At 40.8% G+C, this 22,471-nt stretch overlaps 1 protein-coding gene and 1 non-coding gene across 6 annotated transcripts; both read right to left on the bottom strand.

Annotated features, from left to right (window-relative positions):
* Positions 1-499: 499 nt before the first annotated feature.
* ZCCHC8 (zinc finger CCHC-type containing 8) lies at positions 500-21,415 on the bottom strand. 5 transcript variants are annotated; one of them, XM_010969690.3, is made up of 14 exons: positions 21,101-21,415; positions 19,861-19,903; positions 17,420-17,494; positions 15,753-15,858; positions 14,554-14,631; positions 10,941-11,044; positions 10,762-10,827; positions 10,119-10,179; positions 9,500-9,642; positions 9,060-9,202; positions 6,799-6,920; positions 5,199-5,285; positions 4,814-4,931; positions 500-2,324 (listed from the first exon to the last, which is right to left on the bottom strand). In XM_010969690.3, exons 1-14 carry the CDS (start codon positions 21,297-21,299, stop codon positions 1,525-1,527), a joined length of 2,145 nt encoding a protein of 714 aa, XP_010967992.1. In that variant the 5' UTR covers positions 21,300-21,415; the 3' UTR covers positions 500-1,524. The 5 variants fall into 5 exon arrangements, with proteins under 5 accessions (XP_010967992.1, XP_074212729.1, XP_045362340.1 ...); XM_074356628.1 differs by having other exon boundaries at positions 19,861-19,899; positions 21,102-21,325; XM_045506384.2 differs by lacking the exons at positions 15,753-15,858; positions 21,101-21,415.
* On the bottom strand, positions 16,824-16,958 carry LOC141575820 (small nucleolar RNA SNORA9). Its single transcript, XR_012503724.1, has one exon. It is a non-coding gene; the product is annotated as a small nucleolar RNA SNORA9 (small nucleolar RNA).
* Positions 21,416-22,471: the final 1,056 nt, after the last annotated feature.

Raw genomic sequence — 22,471 nt, 5'->3', positions numbered from 1 at the left:
AAAGAGGACTCTGTGGAATGCAATGCTTAAAGGGGCACTGAAACCACTGCTTCTATGGTTTAGAGAACAGTCAAGTCTTTAGTTGGACTGGCCACTCAGTAACCACTTCGTGAATGCGACATGTCCCTTTAACCTCTCTATGCTGTTTACGTCTCCTTATGTTACATACATAGTGTGGAGATAACACATTTACCTGACAGAAACGCTCAGTGAGGTAATGGATGTAAATGCACTTATGCAAACTACTGTGAAGGATGTTTTATTATGGACCTCATCTCGGAGAAAAAAGCCACAAGTATTAAACATTTTATTCAATTTCTAGCATGTCCTGTGAGGGCCTCGAAAATAAATTTCCTCTTTTCATGTAATTTTCCTTTTCTTTTACTGTTTATAGAACAGTAAATTTGGTTACTCAGGTTCCCCAAATGAAGACTAAATCGGGAATGACTAAATTTTGCTCCCTCTGCTGGCCTCCGAGCAAAATAACACTACCTAAGAGTAATTTAAGATTATCTAAATGTTTATTTTCATTGGCCTCCTCTGTAGAGATGTAACAGCATTCCACATAAAGACAAAAAACATAGTTTCAGCTCTATCTTATGTATCTGACAATTGAACACAATTTGTTTATGTCTACTTTTTAACTACGCATTACCACGGGATTTAAATCTAGAAAATTATTTTTGTATAAAGGCTAGCTGCCATCCATTTATTTTTTTTCAAAGTAATTACTTTAAAAGGTTCTGCTGTTTCTATTTTTAAGGCTGAAATCCAGTGAAAATACCCAAATCTGCAATTTCTTATAGTTCCTTTGTGACCACATAATTTAATTCCGAACTTACAAGGTTGCATATACCAATTTAACTGCGAATCATTTCTTTGTATTCAAAGTCTTAAATTACGCGTATGAAAACTAATTTATTAAACCTTCGTACACAAAGATGACCATACCTGTATTGCAAGCTTATATGAAGAACGCAGTTACAAAAAAGTAAAAGTGTTATTAAAATTGATGCATGTAAATAAATCACTTACAAAAATACCCCAAATGGGATAAAGCTGCTCATCCCTGATTTTTCTCATTTGGTTGTCGGAGTTGAAATCTGAATTTAAAATGGTTAGAATTTTTTTCTTTTAAAAAGTGATATACTAAACTTACATACAGGATAATTAGCAAAATGTAGAAAGGGAAAAACAAGGTACAAAAGACAGATAAAAACCATCACGCTTGACGGACGCTCACAATCCAAAAATAGTGTAAACTTAATAAACTATCTCTAAGCCAGCTCGTGTGACATCCACCCCCCAAGAGTTTCTATCCGTGAGAATAAAACAGAGGAAACCAGCCAGCCCAGTCTTTCCATCCTTTAAAATAGGCCTGACTTAAGGCCACAAATAAGCCGTGGCTAGAGTTTGAAACGTGGGAGGGACAAGTCGGAAGACAGTTTCATCTGTCCACTTAGTTGTACTAATTCACAGAACGCACAGGTACAGATAAACAGCTCTGGGTGCTACATGAGGCAGTTATTCAGGAGCCTTCTTGTTTCTCTGCTGGCTTCGGGGCGAGTTCTTTAACAAGCTTCTTATCCTGAGGTACATTCCGGTAGATTCCGCCATATTCTCGAATTCGAATGGTGTTATCCCGGTTGCAAACTTGCTCATGTCGGGGACAGGACTATGGGTTTTAGTGGCTGTTGGGGGGCTGATGTCCCTGTGAAGGGGCTTCTGGCTGCTGCCTCCGTTCCTGACATCACAGGGGGACTCCTGTGATGGCGACTCCACGCGGCCGTTGTCCAGAGGAGCATCTTTGGCGTCCGCCTGAGCAAACTCTTCCTTTTCCTTCTGACCGGGCGAGGCAGCCTCAGGATCCGGACTGGAGGATGGTTCCGCTTCGGATTGTTTTGAACAAGTGTCTGGTACCTCAGCCTCATCTGGCACCTGCTTCTCAGATGTTTTTCCCTCCGGGACGGGGAGGTCTGGCTCGTTTGGACAAGGTGAAGAAGCGACCGAATTACCAGTCACAGGTGTGTCGACGGGGACATCAGAATCACTGTTGGCGCTCTCGGCCTGCTCCAGGGCCGCCCATATCCGCCTCTGCTGTTCTTCCAGTTCCTCCAGCGTCAGAGCATCCTCGTCCATGGGCACAGATGCCGCTCGCGCCTGGGGTGAGTCACTGGGAGTCAGCGGCGGGGTGCCCTTGGGGAGCGGAGGAGTGAAGGTGGCCGGAGGGGTGCCCTGGGGGAGCGGGGGAGGAGTGCCAGGGGGCAGTGGGGGCTGAAACTGAAAAGCTCCGCTGCTCAGGGAACCGTGTGGGACCTCCGCATCTGAAACAAGGACGATGAGACACTAAGTTCTCACCTAGCATTTGATTTTACTAGCGTTTATTATTGGAACTCAGGTGAATCCAGAGATTCAATGGCCGAAATAACTGGCCCAAGAGGGGAAGAGTGGATCCTCAGATGCCACAACAATCACTTAAGGTCCTCCACCCACCTGAAACCACCACCTACAGGGGGAGTGGTCAGGATCGCCGGAACCGAGGGAAAACGTGAGCACAGTAGGACATCTGGCTGGAGAGTCAGCTGCCTCGACTACTGAGTAAGCGGAGGCTGAAGGAGACGAAGCTGAGGAGACGGGGCAGGAAACTCCCTGGCTTACTTCCCGCTTCTGCACCTCCAGCCTAGACTGTGCGCCTCAACTCGGTCAGGTCCAGGCAGCTTCCTGGGCACTGGTCATTGCTCCCTGTGTGTTCCCAAGACACAACAGAGCCGACCTGTCCAAAAAAAGGATCTTTCCCTAAAATCTGCACTCTTCTCCTATCTGCTGTGCTCATTGACAGCGCCACCAGTGGCATCTGGCTGAAACCTCCCAAACTGAAGCCTGCCCATCATCGGAGAGTCCGCCTTCTCCTTCTGCCCACACCGGCTCCCGGCTCCCTGGGGCCCGCCCTTGCCTGCAGCCTGTCAGAGCTGCTGTGTTCTTTTGGGCCCATTACTGGTTGCCAGGAGTATGAGTCGTTCCTGCCTCTGGACTCATTTCCCTTATATCCATCCTCCAAACTTGTAATCTTTCTAAAACACAAATCTGGCCCTAGGAACCTTTCCATCTCATTTAGAAACCCTTTAGCGCCCTCTCATCACCTACAGGAAGAAGTCCCATCTCCTCCAAGCCTTCTGAGGCTCTCTGCAACCAAGCATCTGCCTAATCCCCCGGGTCACGTCTCACTGCCTGGTTTAAACAGCCCCAGCGGCCACGCTGTTGCTGGACCAATGCGCTGTGGTGGTTCATGCATTTCCAATTCCCACCGTCTCAAGTGCCCTAACCCTGCTCCTCTCCCTGGTAAATCTCTGAATTCACCCCCCAGGATGCAGCTCCTAGTCATCGTGGGAAGAGGCTATGACTTCACCCAGCACGGCTGCTCAGTTTTCCTTTGTGCCCCCTTTACAGTTGGTAACCAGCTCTGTAATACTAACCTCTGCGCATCCCTGCAGGCCACCGCACTGACATTAAAATGCTGTTTACATGTCTGCAACCCTAGGTGACAGACAGGGCAGCAGTTGTGTCTTAATAACCTTCCTGCCCTCAGGGTCTAGTAGAGGAGTCTGAAACATACTGTGTGTTTAAAAATTTTGGAAAATTCAACTAAACAACGTGGAACCTTAAAGGCTATGCAAAACTGGTCTGAATTCTGTTGTACAGGCAATAAGATCTTGGAGGAGATTTATACACTATCACTTAGATTTTAAGAAGTTAACTCAACTGGGAGAGCAAAGAATGGGTAAAAAAGCTGAAGGGAAGGATTAAAAAAAATGAGTTATAAGGGCACCAGGAGCGATCAGGAGAGAGGGAATAGTCTGAACTGAGAGGCAGTTCCTGAGACAGTGCTAGGACGGTGTTAACTGGCTAGACAGGGAAACCTGGGATTAAGGTTGAATGGGGTTGCGGGCAAATGGAACTTCTCTGTCTGTGGAGCCACGGGAACACTGTTAACCAGGACCAACAGCACAGAAGAGGAAGAGGAGCAGGTGGCAGGGAGAAGAGAATGCAAAGTTAGTGAATTATCTGACAATATATATATTGTATGCTTTGAGGAATAAACCATAACCAAAGCTTAACCCGAGTTTCATTTGCACAAGACATCACAACCAACACTATTCACGCAAGACTACTAAATGGGAAAAAGACACTCAGGTAATTACAGTTCACAATTTCAAGCCGACGTGGAATCCATCTCGCTTATAACACATTATTTGTTTTTAATAACAGTTTCCACAGGAAAATAACAATTAGACCAGCTCAGTGTTTCTTGTTCTTGGGAGTGAGCTGACCACACAAGTCACCAGCATTTATACTATGCCTGATGGAGTTCCACCCAAGAGGACAGATTTTCCTAGTGGTCTCTCTTTCCCGGAGAAGGGAGGGACCTACTGGGCTGACACAGGTGAGAAAAATAACTGAGAAGCTTGGCTCGGCTCTGCCTGTCTTCCTCTCAGGGGCGAGCTGACAAAGGAACACTCCCCTCTGCCTGTCTCAAAGCACTGCCCCATCAGGCGGCCAGGCCGGGCCCAGGGCCGCTGGGACTGGATGCAGTCTGTCTAACTCAGCGGCTCTCACCCCAAGCTCTGAGCGCTTCAACTCCGCTCTCATCGGTAGCAGTGGGGATGCTCTGACATCAAGGACAAAATAAAAGATTTACTATTTAGTCAGTGTTTACAGTGTGCATAAAGAGCTTCCTCTTTCTTTTAGGGAACTCAGGAGCACACAAATTCATCCCACCTTCTCAAGGAAATCAAAACCATGGCCCGAAACCTACCCGAGTCGAGCTCCATGTCGGCGGGCGAGGCTGCCAGGCTGCCTTCCCTCTTCTGCTTCTTCGGGCTGCCAGGGCTGGACCGAGACCCACACCTCTTGATGCTGGACCGCATGCTCGGCTAATGGAGGACCAAACCAAACACAAGGGAGGCGAGGTAGACAAAGAATTAAACTCCAGCCCTCTGTTTAAATATGACACAGAAAATCAATCTGGAGCTAAGTCCAAGTAACTGGTGAATGTAGCCACCTTTTCCTTTTGGCGTCATCAGAAAACACAGAGAGCTTTATATAACAAAGCAAGACAAGGCAACAAGACCCTAATGAGTTACAAAATCCCACAGATATAAGCAATACATTTTTATAAACCACACTCAAAATCTATTTACCGCTTGGAAGTTAGAAGTTAGGTAATTGGCAAACACGTCCTTCTGCTGGCATGCCTGCATTGGTATGGAACCAAACATCCTCCATTCCTAATGATGCAAAGAGAAGGGAAAAGTAAGTATGCCTCTCAAAAAATGCCACGCCTTGAGATTTTGCTCACAGGAGGTAAAGTGGAGGTCTCAAACTACATTTCTGCTTCATATGTGCCTTTTCCTTTTGGGGGGAAATAATGAAAATAATGGTACACTGAAGGAAAAAAAAACCAAAAAACCAACTCTGGCTGCAGAATGATCAGGACTGAATACCAGGAGAATAACTGACAAATCACTTGCCCAAGACGGTTCTACCTACTACAAGTTACAGGTAGTGATGTCACGGCTCTCATCCGGCTGGCTGGCCTCCACCCCGCCCCTGACACGCACTAGACCTGCCCACGTGACTGTTCGCTGCCCCTTCCTCCCAACTCACTCACTCACTCACGCTGAGTTTTCCACCTTCTGTCCTTTCCCTTTCCAAACTAAGTACTAATCTTAGAGGCTCAACATCACTCGTTTCTCTCTCATCGCTAATCCCACACTCGACAGTGGTTCTCAGTGACAATCACGCTGGGCTCTTCTGAAGCCTCCAGATTCCAGGGACTGAGTCAGTTAAGTCTGGGGTGGGAGTGGGGGTCAAGAATGTGCACTTCTAGCAAGCGCCCCAAGGGATTCTGACGTAGGCTGGTACTTGGACCCACTTCCAGAGGCACTGATGGTCTGTACCGTGCGATTTAGCCCTGAATTAATTATACACTTGTCTTCCTATCTGTTCACTAGACTCTTTAAGTCCAGTCCTTTGGCTGTTACTCTACTGCCCAGTCCTTAAAAACTAGGATGCATTTTTTTTTTAATTAAAAAAAATTTTTATTTATATTTTATTTTTAAAATTTTGTCGGCAGGAGGAGGTAATCGGGTTTATTTATTTCTTTCTTACTAGAGGCATTGGGGATTGAACCCAGGACCTCATGCATGCTAGGCATGTGCTCTACCACTGAGCTGTGCCCTCCCCCCTCTAGAATACATTTTTAAATTAAAATATCACCACCACTACTATAGTTAGTTGCTGAACCCTGAAACATAAGATATAAGTTGGAAAAGATTAAATGTAGAAAAACTTCCTTGTATAGGAAAATTTTTACTTGGAGAGGAGGGCGGAAAGTAGGAAAAAGAGTTACAGTATTCTTAGATTTATTAAAGGCAGAAATTTACTTCCCAAGTAATTCTGTAAAACTTACAGTACTGCCTCAAACCATCCTATATTTTTAAAAATAATCTTTTAAATGTAGAATAGTTTCAGATTTACAGCATTTAACCATTTTATTTTAGTTCCTTTTCTTAGGACACAAAATCAGAAAAAATGGTGTTTTGTTTTGTTTTCTTAAATTTTTGATGAATACAAGAGTTCACTTAACATTCTAGTCAACATAAAAGAAATTAAAAAGTGAACCACAAAAGTAACACATTTACTTCTTTATGTGATAGTAACTGCCACATAAGCTAACATTTTGAACAATCTACATAAATAATGTCACATCCCAGAAGAATAAAAAGCCAATATACTTACATCTGGAATTCCTCTGGGAGTGGATATATTAAAACCTGGGTAGTTTACCAATTTCGAGAGATCGTAAGTGACACTTCTGTTTTGCTGTACCTCTCCAGCTTCTGTCTCTCCATCAGCACCATCTATCACAGACCATCAAAAAGGCTGACATTGCGAGATGCCCATGTAAATCCCTCTCCAGACCAAAAGCAGACCTGGCAAGTGCTTATACTCATGGCCACAGAATTATTCTGAGAATGGCTTTCATTATAATTTGTCTAAATCATTAGATTAAAATTTTTAAAATAATGTGTACATACCACTTTGATAAAAATAAATATTTAAAATCTTGGAAACTTTGATTCTTCTGTGAGTTGCCTGAGAGTCTATTTTGTACTCACCTTATGACTTCCCGAATGCTCTCCCCCAATGCTTTGATTTAATAAACATTTACGTATGCTTACTATGCACCAGTGTTTTCTTTTCAGAGAGTGATTTAAACAGTTTATAAGTATTCGTTCACTCAATCTTCATAACAACCCTAAGAGGTGCATACTATTAAAACCTCTTTACAGATGAGAGTAGTCTTTGAAGGATCCTTGGGAACTGTTTCGTTATTTTGAAAAGTACTAAATAAATCGAACATCATTTTGCTAGTCCCACAATGTCTCTATACTTAAGGTAACCGAGTCGTTTATGAGATGCTTCTCTTTATATAAGTAATCGGGACAATGAGCCAAGAAGTAATGAAAGAATGAGAATATAACTGTTGTGCCGCCCGTGGTTAATTAATAGGTACAGACAATGATTACCAACGACTGATTCCACCACAATCCTCAGGAAACAGAGGGACACAGAAACATGCTAGAATAACCCCACGGGGCCGCATCAGCAAAATCCCAAACACGCGAAAGAACAAAATACACGGTTTTGTTAAAATCCAGAAAGGGAACTTTTAGGTGAAAGAGAGATTTAAGAGATTTTTCAATCATCCACAGTCTTTTGTCCAAAGAATCCCTATTGAAACAAATCAAAGTACAGAGAGAGGGAAAAAAAGAGAGAGAAACAAACAACAGGAAGGCAAGCCCTTACAGAGAGTGGCACGAGCAACACTAACGTGCATGGCGGCAGGACCCGGGGATGTATTAAAAAGCCTGTGCTCAGTAGTCTTTGGTACTATTGGAGAAGGAGGGGCTTAGAAAATGTTTAAAATATGTTTAATTACCTAAGTAATATTTAGAATCACTTTCATTTTTTTAGAATCTAGAGCATTAGAGATAAAACTAAAATCTGAAGCCCAATCCTGTTTTCCTCCTCAGGGATGACCACCACTGAGTTTGCTGTATATTGGTTAAAACTTTTATTATCTACCACATGCCAGACACTGCTACATGACAAATAAATATATACAAATTGTGATGTGGTGTGAAGAAAAACAAACAGTGCAGTGGTAAAGACCGGCAGGGCAGGTGGGTGAACGCGGGAGAGGCATGTTTAGATAAGGTGGTCAGGGAAGGCCTCTGTGAATCTAAACCCTAAAATCTAGATCGTTCTTGGTTAAGATCTTTTAAAAATACTTTTTGCAAACGTAATTCCTCATAAGAAACACAGAGCATTCTTTCACCCTTGTGGGTTTTTCTTTTTTAAATTTAAGATCAATGGTATCATAATACATAAGTCACCCAGAAACTTGCCTTTTTACACACAGCACTGCACAGGGATTTTCCATGTTAGCTCACACAGAGTCACGCCACTCTTTAAATGTTGCCGGGATTTCACAGCCCAGATCTACCATCGTTTACCTAACCATTCTCCTTCAGGGCCTCAATGTTGTTTTTAATTTTTCACTATCAGATTCAATGCTAAAAAGCATCTTTATATACATAAATTTCCTTGTGCACAAATACGAATATTTTTCTAGAGTAAATACCTAAGAGAAGTTGGAGAGTATAAGAGGGTTTATGTATTCTAAACTTTATAGGTTTCCTGGCAGAGACGGATGCATTTCTGTTACGATTACTGAGAAAGGCAAGAGCTTATGAGGACTAGTTGGAGAGCTAATACTGCAGCCTAGGTAGTCATTGAGCAAGTCCAGATAACCATCTGACAATTCCCAGGGAAGTTTCAGTTCCTTCCTTGCAAAACAAAGGAAACACCATCATGGTATTTTCTAGTTAACTCAGCACACAGCAAACAAGCCAGCCATCTCCATCATGTTTTATTGATTAAAAAAAAAAAAAAGATAACACTTAAGATGACTTATCTAACTGAACATACTATACCTTTTCCATCATAGAGTGCAAGCCCTGAATTCTCTAGTTCGGCCTCTTTGAGCCATCCTGGCGGGTACCCCAGCTGGCGCATTCGATATATAAAAGGTGGAAGACTCTTGTCCGTCACACCCAGTGCATCCTGGAGTTCCTCGCTAAGTAAAAATAAAAGAGGAAGAAAAAGTACTGTATTCCTGTTTGGATGAAAACACATACTGTTCTGATATTTTAAAACAATTCTGTGTCTTATTACCACACAGCAAGTGGCATGGTGCATATCCATCCGAGAGCTAAAATTTCAATAAACGTTTCTGGATGAACTGGTGTACATTACCTAGAGCCGTGCTAGCGAACACTTGCAACCTGATTATTACCCTGAAGATACACGCAAGGTTCCAAATATGTTCTGGGGGAAACAGAAATGACATTCTATGGTAAAGCGACGGAGGTACCTAATAACTCCTGGCTTGAATCTTCCAAATCTTTCTTCTACTTCTTCTGCATGGTACCGCTGCTGAAAATTCTGATTGTTTGTCTCACCACAGGCATCCAAGTACTCTTTTCTCTTTTCACTTATTCGAGCAGCATTCCGAGGCTAAACAGTCATGAGTTTGGAAAGAATGGTATCAAGCAGTTTAGAAATATTTCAGAAATCAAAAAAAAAAATACAAGCACTTTGTCTAAGTCAAGTAAATAGATTATTTCAGTTTTAATGTATAAAGAACAAGCATAAAAGAGAGTGGGTATTTTAGAAAAATAAGCAAGGAAGAGAAGCAGTCCTTTATTACCTCAGTGCTATTATAACATAAAATCAAGTTTTTAAAACAAGGTATCTAAAAATGAACTCTAATAATGTTTCATTCATCTCAAATACAGAGCACTGTAATAAATTACTATTTTTTTAAAATCCAGTGTTGTAAAACTTATGTGCAAATCTGAAAAGATTTCAAAATCAAGGACTACAGGAAAAGTAAGACAGGAAGTTTCTCAGATCACACAATGCCACAGATCTGCTCGAAATATTAGAAAGCTCTGGTTCAAAGACATTTTTTTTATATGAGAAAAATTTACCATTGGGCAATCTTTCATTTGATGCTCTTCAGAACCACAATTGAAACAGTGAGGCTTTGGCCTATTTGGTCAAAAAAACAAAGATTTTCATAATGTAAATAGAAACATAAAAGCAAATCAATAAAACTGTGTGACAGCAAAGTGTACGAGAGACAAGAAAGCACGTAGATCACAAATTACTGATGTCTGCAGTGACATTAGTCACCTCCTGTGCTTAGCGATTTAAACAAGCAGTGCTTTTAACCACGTCTTTTAACCAAAAACCCTTAAGTTCTCGACTGATGTGTTACCTCTGAGTTTTGTCCGTAGTTAATAACGGAAGAACTGAGGCAAACAGATTATCAAATTTCCTTTAGGTCACTTGGAAAGGGGCAGATGGTTACAAGACAGCAATCAAACTGACAGCAGCAATTACACCTTTCCACCCACCCAGGCACATCAGGCGTGAGCCAATGAATTCCAATACGGTCGATTTAAACACTTAACACATGTCTATATATTGAAATTCTCGTTTAACCTGTAATTTATTTCTAGTAAACCAGCAGTAAAGAATATTAACTTTTCAAGCTACAAGAGCTTATGGTTTTTGTTAAAGAAAAAAAAAAAAAAGAAGAAGAAAACAAAAACGACTCCCCACACAAACCTTTTTGCCTTTACTTGTATTTCTTGCCCTTCTAGAGAAACAATGTGGCTGAAGACTTGCTGGTACCTTTAGTGAGTTTTATTAAGGAATAGTTATCATAGTCTGCAAAATTTGGTTTTTTTTTAAAGGTGAACTTAATGGCAAGATGCATAAAGATCTTCATTCACTATGTAGGATACTTGGGTATTTCCCATCCTTCCGTAAGCTGAGGGTTTTCATTTAGTAGCGGTTGCCCCAATTTATCAAGGCAAAAATTAGTAAAATACAGGACACTTCCTACAACCTGCAGAAAACAAGTCAAAAAATATTGCTATTTAAGCAGAAAAAAAAAAGACATTAAATAATGTAAGACTATGATTAATTGTTTTAACAATCTATTCCTGGATGAAATTATTAGAAATAATAATCAACTCCCTAGTTAAAGGAGCCAGATTCTGACGTGTAAGTAAAATCTCCATCACTGAGTTCCCCTGTCTCCTAATTACTGGCTTTCTCCTCTCTATTGGACCATTACTGTCAGCCGCACTCTCTCCAGTTAAAAAACAAAAGCTTGTCAACAGCTCTTGTTTTTCCCTCCAATTCCTCATGTCTTTGCTTCCTTTTGCAGCAAGATCCTCAGAAGGTTGTCTATATTTACATACTTATTGTTTCCATTTCCTTTCCTCCCAATCACTCTTTTCCTTTCCTTCCAATTTTTTGGAAAAATTTCCTACAGAAAAGTTGGAAAAAATGGTACAAGGAACACCCGTGTACTCTTCCATCTAGATTCAACAATTCAACACCAATTGCCGTTTCTGTGTGCACATCTCTCTCTCTACACACACACACACACACACACACACACAATTTACTGAGCCTTTTTTAAAAAGTTAAGTCACCACCATCATCTTGGTCTAAGCCGTTATCTTCTCCTGCTTGAGATTAATGCAATAACTTCCTGCCCGGGTTCCAGCTTCCAAACATAACCAGCTATGGACTCTTTTCATGACACTTCACCCCTAAATACTTCACCATGAGCCTTCGAAGAATAAGAACATTCTCCTACAAATCACGATACCATTGTCACACCTAAGAAAATCTGTAACTCCTTAATATCATCTATATCCAAGCTATATTGAGTTTCCAATTGTCCCCAAAATGTCTTGTACAGCTTTTTCCCCTGTAAGCCAGCATTTGATTAAGCTTCACACACTGCCATTCATGTTAACTCTCTTTTGAGCCACTTTTAATCTAGAATAGTTGCCCCACTTTTTTTTTTTTTAAATGACACTGCCATTCTCTCTGGAACATCTCCAGCAAGGCTTCTTTCTGGTCTTCGCGCTGCCCTGAGCTGTGTGACCAGGGCTTACCCCACATGGCCAAGTTCAGTGGACAGTTCCCAGTCTGCAGCTCAGCCTATTAGCAACGACTAACACAGCTGATTCCTCCTTTCTTCTAGAAACCCCTTCTTCTTTTGGCTCCCAGGACACCATTCTCTCCATCCTCCTCCTTCCTTGCTGATCAGTCATCCTCAGTCTTCTCTGCGAGAGCCTTCTCATCTCTCCATTCTCTGTAAGGCTCAGTCCTTAGGCCTCCCCCCACCTTCACTCCTGAGGGGACTCATCCAGACTCGTGGGTGGAAATATAATTTCTATGCTGACAACCCTCAAAGCCCAGCTCTGACCCTTCCTAAACTCCAATCCTGTACCTGCAAGTGCTGACTGGACAGCCCTCCCTGGACAGGAAGTGGCATCTCAAACTCACCGATCTAAGGCTCCACCCCTCCAAAGCTGCTCCTCCCGCCAGCCTTTCCCATCGCAGAGAAGGCAATGATACCCTCCAGTAGCTCAGACCAACACCTGTCATTCATTCTGTTGCACAATGATGACTTGAATCTATCACCCTTGACTGATGAAACAAAACAAAACAAAAACTCCCCCGTCATTCTGATCATTCTCTCTCATACTCTGCATCCAACTCATCAACACGTTTACTGAGTTCTGCTTCTCAAGTACATCCGGGTTCTCACCACCTCCACTGCCATCACGACTGCTGCAGCCTAAGCCGCCATCGTCTCTCACCTGAGGAATATAATAACTTCCTCATCTGTTTCCAGCCTCCACATGTAACCAGCTATGGACTCCTCTCCACAGAGAAGCTAGTTCTTTTAAAAATCCAAGCTGCATCAGGTCACATTTCTACTTAACCCCCTCCACAGTGGCTTCTCATCTCACTCAGCGTAAAACCCAAAGTCCTCACTGTGGCCGACAGCGAGTCATATGGATTCAGATGATACATTCTGGAGTCAGAAACCTGGATTCAAGCCCTGGCTCTGCCACTTACTAGCGAAGGGACCACGGCAAGCTATTCAGTGTTCTCCGTCTGCTTCCTCATCTGTACACTGAGAAGGCCAGCACCTTCCGGGGCGGTATCTGTAATGAGCTCAGGGCAGCCCCGGCCCCACAGTGAGCAGCGGGTCTGCTTCTGCCTCGGGCTTCCCACTCACTGTCCTCGCTGCCCCAAGCGCCCTCCACATTCCACTCCACCCGCAGCACAGCTCGCTTCCTCAATTTTCTCAGGTCTTGGCTCAGAGAGGCTGTCAGTAATGACTCACCCACCAAACCAAATGCCCCATGGTTATTTTCCTTCTGAGCACTGCCATCCCCACTAGGATGGACTTCAGTGAGAGCAGGGACTTTTCTTTTTTTCTTCCCCCCCTCTCATTGCTGTGTCCCTGGAACCTAGAATGGTCCCTGGCAGCAAGAAGCATGTAGTCAATATTTGTTTAAGGACTAAATTAATAAATGCAAAATTCCCCGTTTCCAGGCAGGTGCCACTTTAACTCCCAGAACCTAAGGGTTTAGAAGGGAAGTGAAAAGTTATCTAGTTCAAGTTCAAGAATCTTTCTTTAAAGGGACCTGATAGCATCTTGGTCTTTCCTTGATTTTATCCAGTAACACGGAATTCACTTAAAAAAAAAGAGAGACTGCTTCATTTTTCACACCTCTAAGAGGCATGTCCATTTTCTAAAAGCTGAACTGAAATGTGCCCCTTTGTGCTCAATCCAATCACTAGTCCTAGTTCTACACTAGGCACTCCATGGGGTAACAAGACGAGACCTTTGCAAACAGTAGCCTTCATCACATTCGCAGAGATGTGTACATAGTTGTAAATCTTTTCGGTAAGATTCACGGGCTCCTCATCATCCCAGTACCCCCAGGTCTTTAAAACTGTGGCTTATCAGTGGGACACAGTACTCCGTAAACATGAAAACTAGTCTTCCTTTAACGGAATCTAGGATTGCATCATCTTCTGTAAAAAAAACTTCAGTGGCAAAATCACACGACACTGTACTGACACTGCTGAATTTTGCATAAGTACTGAAAGGCCTAAATGTAGGTTCATCCCTGTTAAGCTTCCTTCATTTCTCACCTACTATTTGAGTCTGTCAACATTTAAAATTTCAGATCTGCCACCTGTTATATTATTTATCCCTCTCAGCTTCATCCATCGGTAAGTTCCACAAGCATGCTTTCTATAGCTTCATCCAAGTTCTTGAAAATGAACAGAGAGGATAGTCAGGACAAAAATTAAGTCCTCTAAAGTACATCTACTATGCCCCCAAGTCACGAGAAATAGTAAGCAAACTATACTATTTAGAGGCTGAAGTCTACACTGTTGTTTATTACAAATTCAAAATGTGTGATCATTTGATGACATATGACTGCACCACTTTGCCATTCAAATGCCACTCAACTGACATAGGATAGGAAACATATCTGCAGAATTCAAAACTAAAATGTCCAAACTTACACTAAAAGCTTCCTTGTTGCTTTTAACGGCACTGGATTCCTCTACTTTATGATCCTCTTCTAGCATAACGCTGGATGGCTAAACAAAGAAACACACGTTACAGGAGGTGACTGGCTTTTAACAACTTTAAATTTCTAATATTAAGAATTTGAATACACTCACTTTTATTTTGCAATATATGCCATTAAGGTATGTAAGATTTTGAATGCATTGTTGTCATTAATTAGGGTGAGTTTAGAAATTAAGCTAGGTAGGAATGTTCATAAAAGAAATTTCCCAAGTGGGAAAGTTAAAAAGCTATAAAAGATAGTCTTCTGAAGTATCAGCATACACTATGACTTTTATGTTAATAAATATTAATTATGGAACTTTCGACACTGAAACAGACAAAAGACTTTATCTTCAAGTAAGATTAAAAAATATGTAACTTAACATAACCCTTACAGACCTCAAGCCACAACAAAATTCTGAAATGCTTCTTGAATCAAAATTTAAATACTATTCAGTACGGTTTTTATGGTTAAATGTATTTTTGTTCCTTGAAGCTTTAAAAATTGTATAGGATAGGTGAAAACTAAAGGTGATTTAAAAAAAATCAATTAATCAGAATACTCCATTCTCCAGCCTCTACGTATGAACAGCAATATATCCTTATTTGAGAGACTCTACTTACCTTAATTTTTAACTTAAAAAAAAAAAAAAAGCCCATAAATCACAATTCTCATTTTCTTATATAAATTCATGTTCTAAATGAAATTTCTCAGACTTCTTTGGGCAGGTTATTGATTTTTTTAAACTAGTAGGGAAAGAAAGGACAGTATATGAACCTGTTCATTTTAGATAAAAAGAATCCATCTTTTATAAACCCCAGAAATACAGATTTTTTTCCCGGGGCTGAAATTAATTTTCTGCACTAAATCATGTGTGCAAGTTAGGGAATGGGGAAAAAAAGCCTTTAATTTTGAGTGTAGCCAGGTGTGAATATGACTCTTTTCTAAGAAAAGCAGCCATAATCAAGGAGAAAACCTCAGGGCTGCTCTGGTCAGACTGCGGAGAAGGAAGCTGGCTGGAAGGATGAGGGGCGAACAGACAACCTCAACCATCATTCTGGTTTTGATTCAAGAGGATCCCCGTGGCCTAATAATTGGCAGTGAAAACACATAACCTACTAATCTTAAAGTCTCTTAAGTTTGAAATACCTGGGGCAAAAGATTAAAGGAAGTCTTTTCCACATCATTTTTCTGCTGTTCCTCAAATCTTTTTACTAAATTTGATACAAATTCCTCTATTTCTTGATGATATTGCCTGTGTAAGAGGACAAAATGGTCAGAACCCAGATAGAGTAAAACATTGAATTGACTGAAGTCTTCTGCATTTTTAGAAGATGTCATGTATAAACTTTGTTATTTTGTTTTTCAGAGTTTATCAAATCACTGACTCTGTAACACTCAGGAATCTATTTCTTGGGGGAAAAATACACAATGTTGCCAAGTTAACAAAATGATTATGATAACTGAAAACAGAGCCTAGCATGTAACAACTGGTAAACATTTAACCAAAGACTAAATGGATTTTATTTATGAATTTTACATACCTAATTTTTGGATACATAGTACATGTAAATGGTTCAAAATTGAAAAGAAGTAAAAGGGTTAGTTACATAACGAAAAGCTCCCTTCCTACCCTGTCTCCTAGCCACCTATTTCTGCAACACAATCAGCGCATTCAGTTCTTCCACACCCTCCTCCCAGAGACTCTCTGCACATATGAGGAAATACCTATATAAATATTCAACTTGGAAAAAAGATAAAGCAAAATGCAAGAAAAACTACTGAGGTCTACTTTCTCCAGCCTTCCAGGTCAAGAACCAAGTTCATCAAATATTCTTCAGTGCTCAGCTCAGGAGGGGCCAAGAGCCAACTTCCTCTTCACAGACTTGATGATCCGTCAGGACCCTTTAAAGCTCTGACGTTCTAAGATTTCTGCAGGCAAACCCCCAGGCGAGTGGTGCAGAAGTTAAGACTGCCAGGAGCTTGAGTTAGAGGCCGACTGTGACGGTGACAGCAGTGCCAGAGCCAGCCCGGCCAGCACCGTGCTGCTGCACTGACCACCCGGCTGCCCGCCCCACAGAGGCGCAGGTCCCCCTCTGCTGAGACACAGGAAGCAGTGGACTTGCCACACAGGTAACACTCTCTGTGTGGTTCCTTTACTTTCTTTACTTTGCCTAGCACAGAAGATAATATAATTAAGTGATGCGGGAGGGGGCAAGCAACTGTCTGAAATGTCTGTGACCATGTTCCCAGGAAGGGACAGGTCAAGGTCTCAAACCATTTCAGAAGATTCTAGCAAGCACTGCAGGAATGCATTGAGTCATCCTGGACCCAAGCATGCTGGAAGGCTTAAAAAGGTCTTGTTTTGCTATTTAAAAAAAAAAAAAAAAATCATGTGGGTAAGCTTTGAAGATAGCCAACAAGGAAAACTCAGTTACCTGATTTTGGTAGTGAAACGGCTAACATTAGTTATGGTGAAGTGGTTATTTTTATTAGAGGAATTTATTAGGCTCTTATAGGTGCTCATTTAGCTCCCTGAGAGGCAGTTACTATTAGTATCCTGTTTTCTACCGAGGAAACTGATGTGCAGAGAAGGTCAGTGACCCGTCCAGGTTCATACATGTACAAAGTAGAGGGGTCCAGATTCAAATTCAGGTTTATTTAACTCTAACGTCCTTGCTCTTAATCATGATTCCATAAATTTTAAGTAAAAAAATAAAGGTGGTGTAAGTACATATGAAAACAGTATCTTTATAGAACACATTGTATCATAAATACATCAGCTCATAATATTTAGGAAAGGGAAAGTTACTTACTTTGAAATATTATTGTTCATAAATAGAATCTGTAATAAAGGTCCATCTAACTTAGTATTGTTCACCAATATTCCACTAAAACAGAAGTTAAAACATATTCTTAGAAGACATTAAAGTACAACTTGCATATGTACATATAAACACAGAAACTTTATAATTCTTAAGTACCAAAGATCATGTAATATTTTACAAATAAGATCAAGAACCACCAAGAACTCCAGTTTTCACCAAATTTTACCTACTTTAACGGTTTTACAGAGGTATCCTTTACATTACAAATTTTAAAAAAGTATTTCACAAAAAATAAAAACTACAGTTACTCTTTCAGTTTTCAATCAAAAAGTTTCTTTACCTAATGGCTGTTTCTTTACAAATTGAGCGGAGGGAGGAAATGGATAAACCAGCAGGTTATAAAAATATATTTCTCAAAGAATCAGAGTGAGTTTGGGTTGGAAATATATGGGAAATTGAAACACTCTAAATAAATGGGTAGACTCTCTTTGGAAGGCAGAGCCCACCACACTAAATATCTCAAATCTAAGATTTTAAAGTCAAGATGTAAAAGTATATACTGTTACCGGATTTGACTTTCAAATAACTGCAAAAACCAGACCTAGAATGCAGCCCAGAAACAGGCTCCACAGCCCTCCGGTGATCGGGAGCAGCTAAATCTCTGACTCTGCCACACCTGCCTCAAATCCCTCTACCTGTCCAGCATGGGAAATAAATCAGTCTGTATATGGAATTGCTCACATCAAGCAGAAAAATAAAGTTAACATATGAAGACGCTCAGAGACTTGTTTCAATTTGCACAAGTTTCCGTTTTAAAAAATACATCATGTTTTTAAAAACTACATACAATTGCATGGCCCTTGACTGGCGTCCAGGTTGAGCAATTAGCAATAAAGACATTCAGCTGGGGAAATGTGACTACGGCTGGGAAGATTACTAAAGAAATCATGCCGGTCACTAGGTGTGATAATGGTGGTGTGGTACTGTATGTCTTTAAAAAAAAAAAAAAAAAGCTGAAATATTCAGGGCAAAATATGTATGTGGGATTAGAAGGAAAGATGGCAAAGTATTAACTGCTAAATCTAAGTGATGAAAATATGGGTACTAATTGCACTATTCTTTCCACTTTCTGTATGTTTGAAAAATTTCATAATATAAAGTAAAAAAAGAAAAAAAAACCCACAATGTTTATTGGATAAAAAAATAAAGACACTTCTGACCATGAAAGTTTCAAAAATAAGGGTTAAATCAAGAGACCTGCAGTATAAATTTTATCTAAATTATGTTTTTCTTCCTTGGTTTTCCGTAGAATGCTTGTCAGTCTGATAACACTGAGGGCACTAATTCTAATACGTATATATATTGCGTTTTCATGCTTGCTTTTTATAAATTGGCAGAGTCTATGATTGCTATAATCATTTGAACGCAGGTGACTATAACCCCGTTAAATAAATATTTAATGTTTAAGTTATCAACTCTATTACAAAGCATGCGCTTGTCTAAATAAAGTATTTCTGTATGTATATATATATATATATATATATATATATATATATATATATATATGATTTATATACAGTTACGATTTTTGAGAAATCTTAGTTACATTAAATATATGTACTATTATTAACCAAAAATGAGTTTAGATCCACAAAGTGTGCTCACATAGAGGAAGGAAGGTATGTCATAGGGAAGATATTCTTTAGACATATTCTAAAATACATCTAAATTCTAAAATTTCAAACTTTCAGTCACTAAAGTAGCCAGTTAGCCCAGCTGGTACCAGGGACAAAAAAGTCCACATGAAACTGCATCATGACACCCCCAAATTCTGAAAGCTTTAAAATACCACTCCATGTAATTTGTATTTTAACAAATATTTTAGATTCAGTGACCTATTACATAAATGTATATTAAGAGATATCAACATTTAATCTTCTGTTGAAATCAGATGAATCAGATGACTGAATGCAAATTTACTCACTGTACTTTTTTCAAAACCAACTACTTTCTCTTCTTCTAAGATGCTATCTCTTGCATTATTTCTATATATGAACACACTTTGTGTAAATAAATCTTCAGCTAGATTAATACTGTAATCTTAATTCTAACTTTCCAGAAGTTTGTGAATAGGTACAGCTGGGTTGATAACCCTCCTGTTCTGTCCACTAAATCAAAAATTTCCAGATTGTGTTTCGCAAATATTTTCAGTCAGTTTCAAAGTTCAATGCAGTTATGAGAATTCAAACTTTACCCCTACAAATTAAAAATAAAGCATCATTATGCTGACTTCTTCAGAGTACACTTAACAAATAGATAACAAAAATCCTAAACACTCTTTTTACAAAAAAAAACAAAACTGTGATTAAGAATTAGTATCATTGTAGAAAATAAAGGATGGCTCTGGTGTAATTTCAAGAATCTCATACCTTGGTCGAGTCAGAATGTTCAATTTTCTTTTAAGTTCTTGATGTTATTACTTGTTAAGGAGTATAAGTCCTCATTAAACAGAAATATGAAGATCACAAAATTCATCTATTTACTCACTTTTGGTGTCAAAGTTGTAAACATTAAAAGCTTCACAAACATTTTGAGGATGACACACTTAACCGATCTCCTGTTCTATTTCAGGGACCTAAAACTAAAATATTGTTTTCATCCCTTCCAACATCAAAATTTCTAAGGCAGGGTCGTGCAGTTCAAAGGGGACTAACAGGCTGAACCAAAAACGTTATTCAGCCACTCAAGAAAATTTTCCAAGTCAAAATCATCATGATATTGCATAAAGTAAGCGCAGTGTAACAAGCTGTTAACGACTGAAGAATCTAGGATGGAATCGATGAATATTCACTGTAAAGTAAGTTTTCTGTGTTTTTAAATTTTCCATAATAAAATGAAAAAGGAAAAGGGCTTAGAAAACCTTAAACGATAATTTACCAACCGCTTTCAGGAGTCTTTACACTAGGAAAACTATCTGAAACAAATCATCTGTATGTATAGTAAAAACAAAACCCTCTAAGAATGTAAAAAACATACGAACACATCTTGCTAGAAAGGCTGTAAACTAAAGCCAAACGGAAACTTATTCGGCGCCTTTTACCTGAAGCTTTGCAACACACCTTCACCACGGAAGCTATTTCAAAGTGCAAGAACTTTAAAATGATTCTCCAGTGTTAATCAAGCAACGAACAATTTCTCTTTGCTTGCCTCGAATCCTTAAGGCCCCCAACTCTACATCCTAGGACCAGTAACGTTTGCCCCACCACAAAGACAGGTCTGCGCGAAGGTCTAAGTATCCGGTATCTCCTAATATACGACTATAACATGACTGTATCAACTTTAGCTTGGCTGCAAAAAAAATCAAATCGGATAATGACTCCAAAGAGGGGAAGAGAAGGGACGAACAGTCTACAACGTAAACAGCTGAAGTGGTCCGGAATAACCCTAAAAACCGGCCCCAGACTGGGGGCGCGGAAGGAGAGAATCTAGTCTAGGGTACGGCTCCCAGAAGGGGAGAGGTCGGCTGCGAGGCCTCCGGGCAGCTCACGCAGCCCGAACTCTGCATTCTCAGCCTGAATTCTGCCCCTCGCGGAACTCCCGCCCGCGCCCTCCCGGGCACGGCACCCACCACACGCCCGGGTGACAGGGCCCAGCGAGCGGGAAGGATATTCTCGGCGCGGAGCCGCTCGATGGTTTCCTCGCACTGCCGGAGCCGCTCCCGCAGCTCCGCGTCTCCGACCCCATTCTCGTCCTCCTCGTCGCCGTCGTCGTCCTTGAAGTGGGTGTGAATGGGCTTCGGAATCGACTCCTCTGGGTGGTCAAACGCCTCAAACAGCTCTAGGTCGCCAAAATCCACCTCCGCCGCCATTTTGGGATGTGGGAAAGATACGAGAAGAGGCGGAGCTGGCCACCCGGCCGGGGGCGAAGGTTGTAGGGCGCCTCCGCTCCCTAGGGCTCTGGCTGCGCTAAGCTACCCAGTAGGGTTTCCTCAAAACGTAGGCCGCCGTAGCGGCACAAGGGGCGGGCCAGGGCTGTGGGACTACAAGTCCCAGAATGCAACGGCGTCTCCCATAGCACTTCCGAGATTGCTCGGGAGCGTGGCATGCTGGGACATGTGGTTTCTAAGCGACTGTTAACTCATTGTTTGCATTGTATACTGGAATGGCCCCTTTTAAACGCGAAGAAAATCCAACTAGATCAGAAAGTGTTACAGTATGGTTGGTCCCTGTTCAGGGGTCTGAGGCTGAAAAATCAGAGCACGATGCATGGCTTATTACAGGTTCTTGGTGTTTGTGCCAAACAGGAAGAAGACAGTAAGGAACTCCAGTTTTGCCACAAACTACCGTTGTGATCTTGGAAGAGCTAGTTCAGTTTATTCGGCTTGTTTCACTTTTCTTATGAAAAACTAGCTTGATCATTAGATTCTTTCAGATTTGTCTGTTGCGGCTTTTGGTGGTTTCTCCTGTTCACTCATTCATTAACATTTATTTACCACGTTTAATGTGCCAGGCACTGTTGTAGGAACTGAGGATGCAAGAGTGAGCAAAATAGAGAAGTTCCTGTTTTCGTGGAGGCTAGTCTAGCAAAAGAAAGAAAAAAATTAATTCTCCCACTCTTGGATCAAAGTGGATGTTGATGGGTATTGAACATATTAAATATATATATGAAATAAAAACAGTAAGTTATGGATATGTAACAAATTTGACATTTCTGTGGGAGTCAGTGAACTGAAGAATTGAGGTTTTAACTGAAATATGAGAAGCAAAGTTGGTGGTGAGATTGTGAGGGAATGAAGAAATGGCATGTATAACGAAAAAGCAGAGTGGAGCAACATGAGGCCAGTACTCACAGACCACATTAGGGATCCTTTTCCACCTCAAAAAATTGGTAAGTCATTTCAACATCTTAAACAGGTGGTGTGTCTGTGACCCACAAAATTTCATCTTGATGGAATGGTCCTTATTGCATAGTAGTAAAAGGATTGGCGATGGAACAAAAGTAAAATTCTGAGACTAGTAGATTTTTGTAATGAAATAAAAT

This window comes from Camelus bactrianus, chromosome 32, assembly GCF_048773025.1.
Source record: "Camelus bactrianus isolate YW-2024 breed Bactrian camel chromosome 32, ASM4877302v1, whole genome shotgun sequence".
Taxonomy (NCBI): domain Eukaryota; kingdom Metazoa; phylum Chordata; class Mammalia; order Artiodactyla; family Camelidae; genus Camelus; species Camelus bactrianus.
This window is presented reverse-complemented; position numbering and strand designations above follow the sequence as displayed.

What these genes read in the sequence shown, in the direction of transcription:
- ZCCHC8 (XM_010969690.3), bottom strand. Translation starts at nt 21,299, where the DNA reads ATGGCGGCGGAGGTGGATTTTGGCGACCTAGAGCTGTTTGAGGCGTTT. An exon ending in GCAACAAGGAAGCTTTTAGT is followed by an intron (nt 11,045 to 14,553) that starts GTAAGTTTGGAC and finishes TGTTTTCTGCAG; the next exon opens with GTTGTAGGAAGTGTCCTGTA. An exon ending in CTCCCAGAGGAATTCCAGAT is followed by an intron (nt 5,286 to 6,798) that starts GTAAGTATATTG and finishes TTGCATCATTAG; the next exon opens with GAATGGAGGATGTTTGGTTC.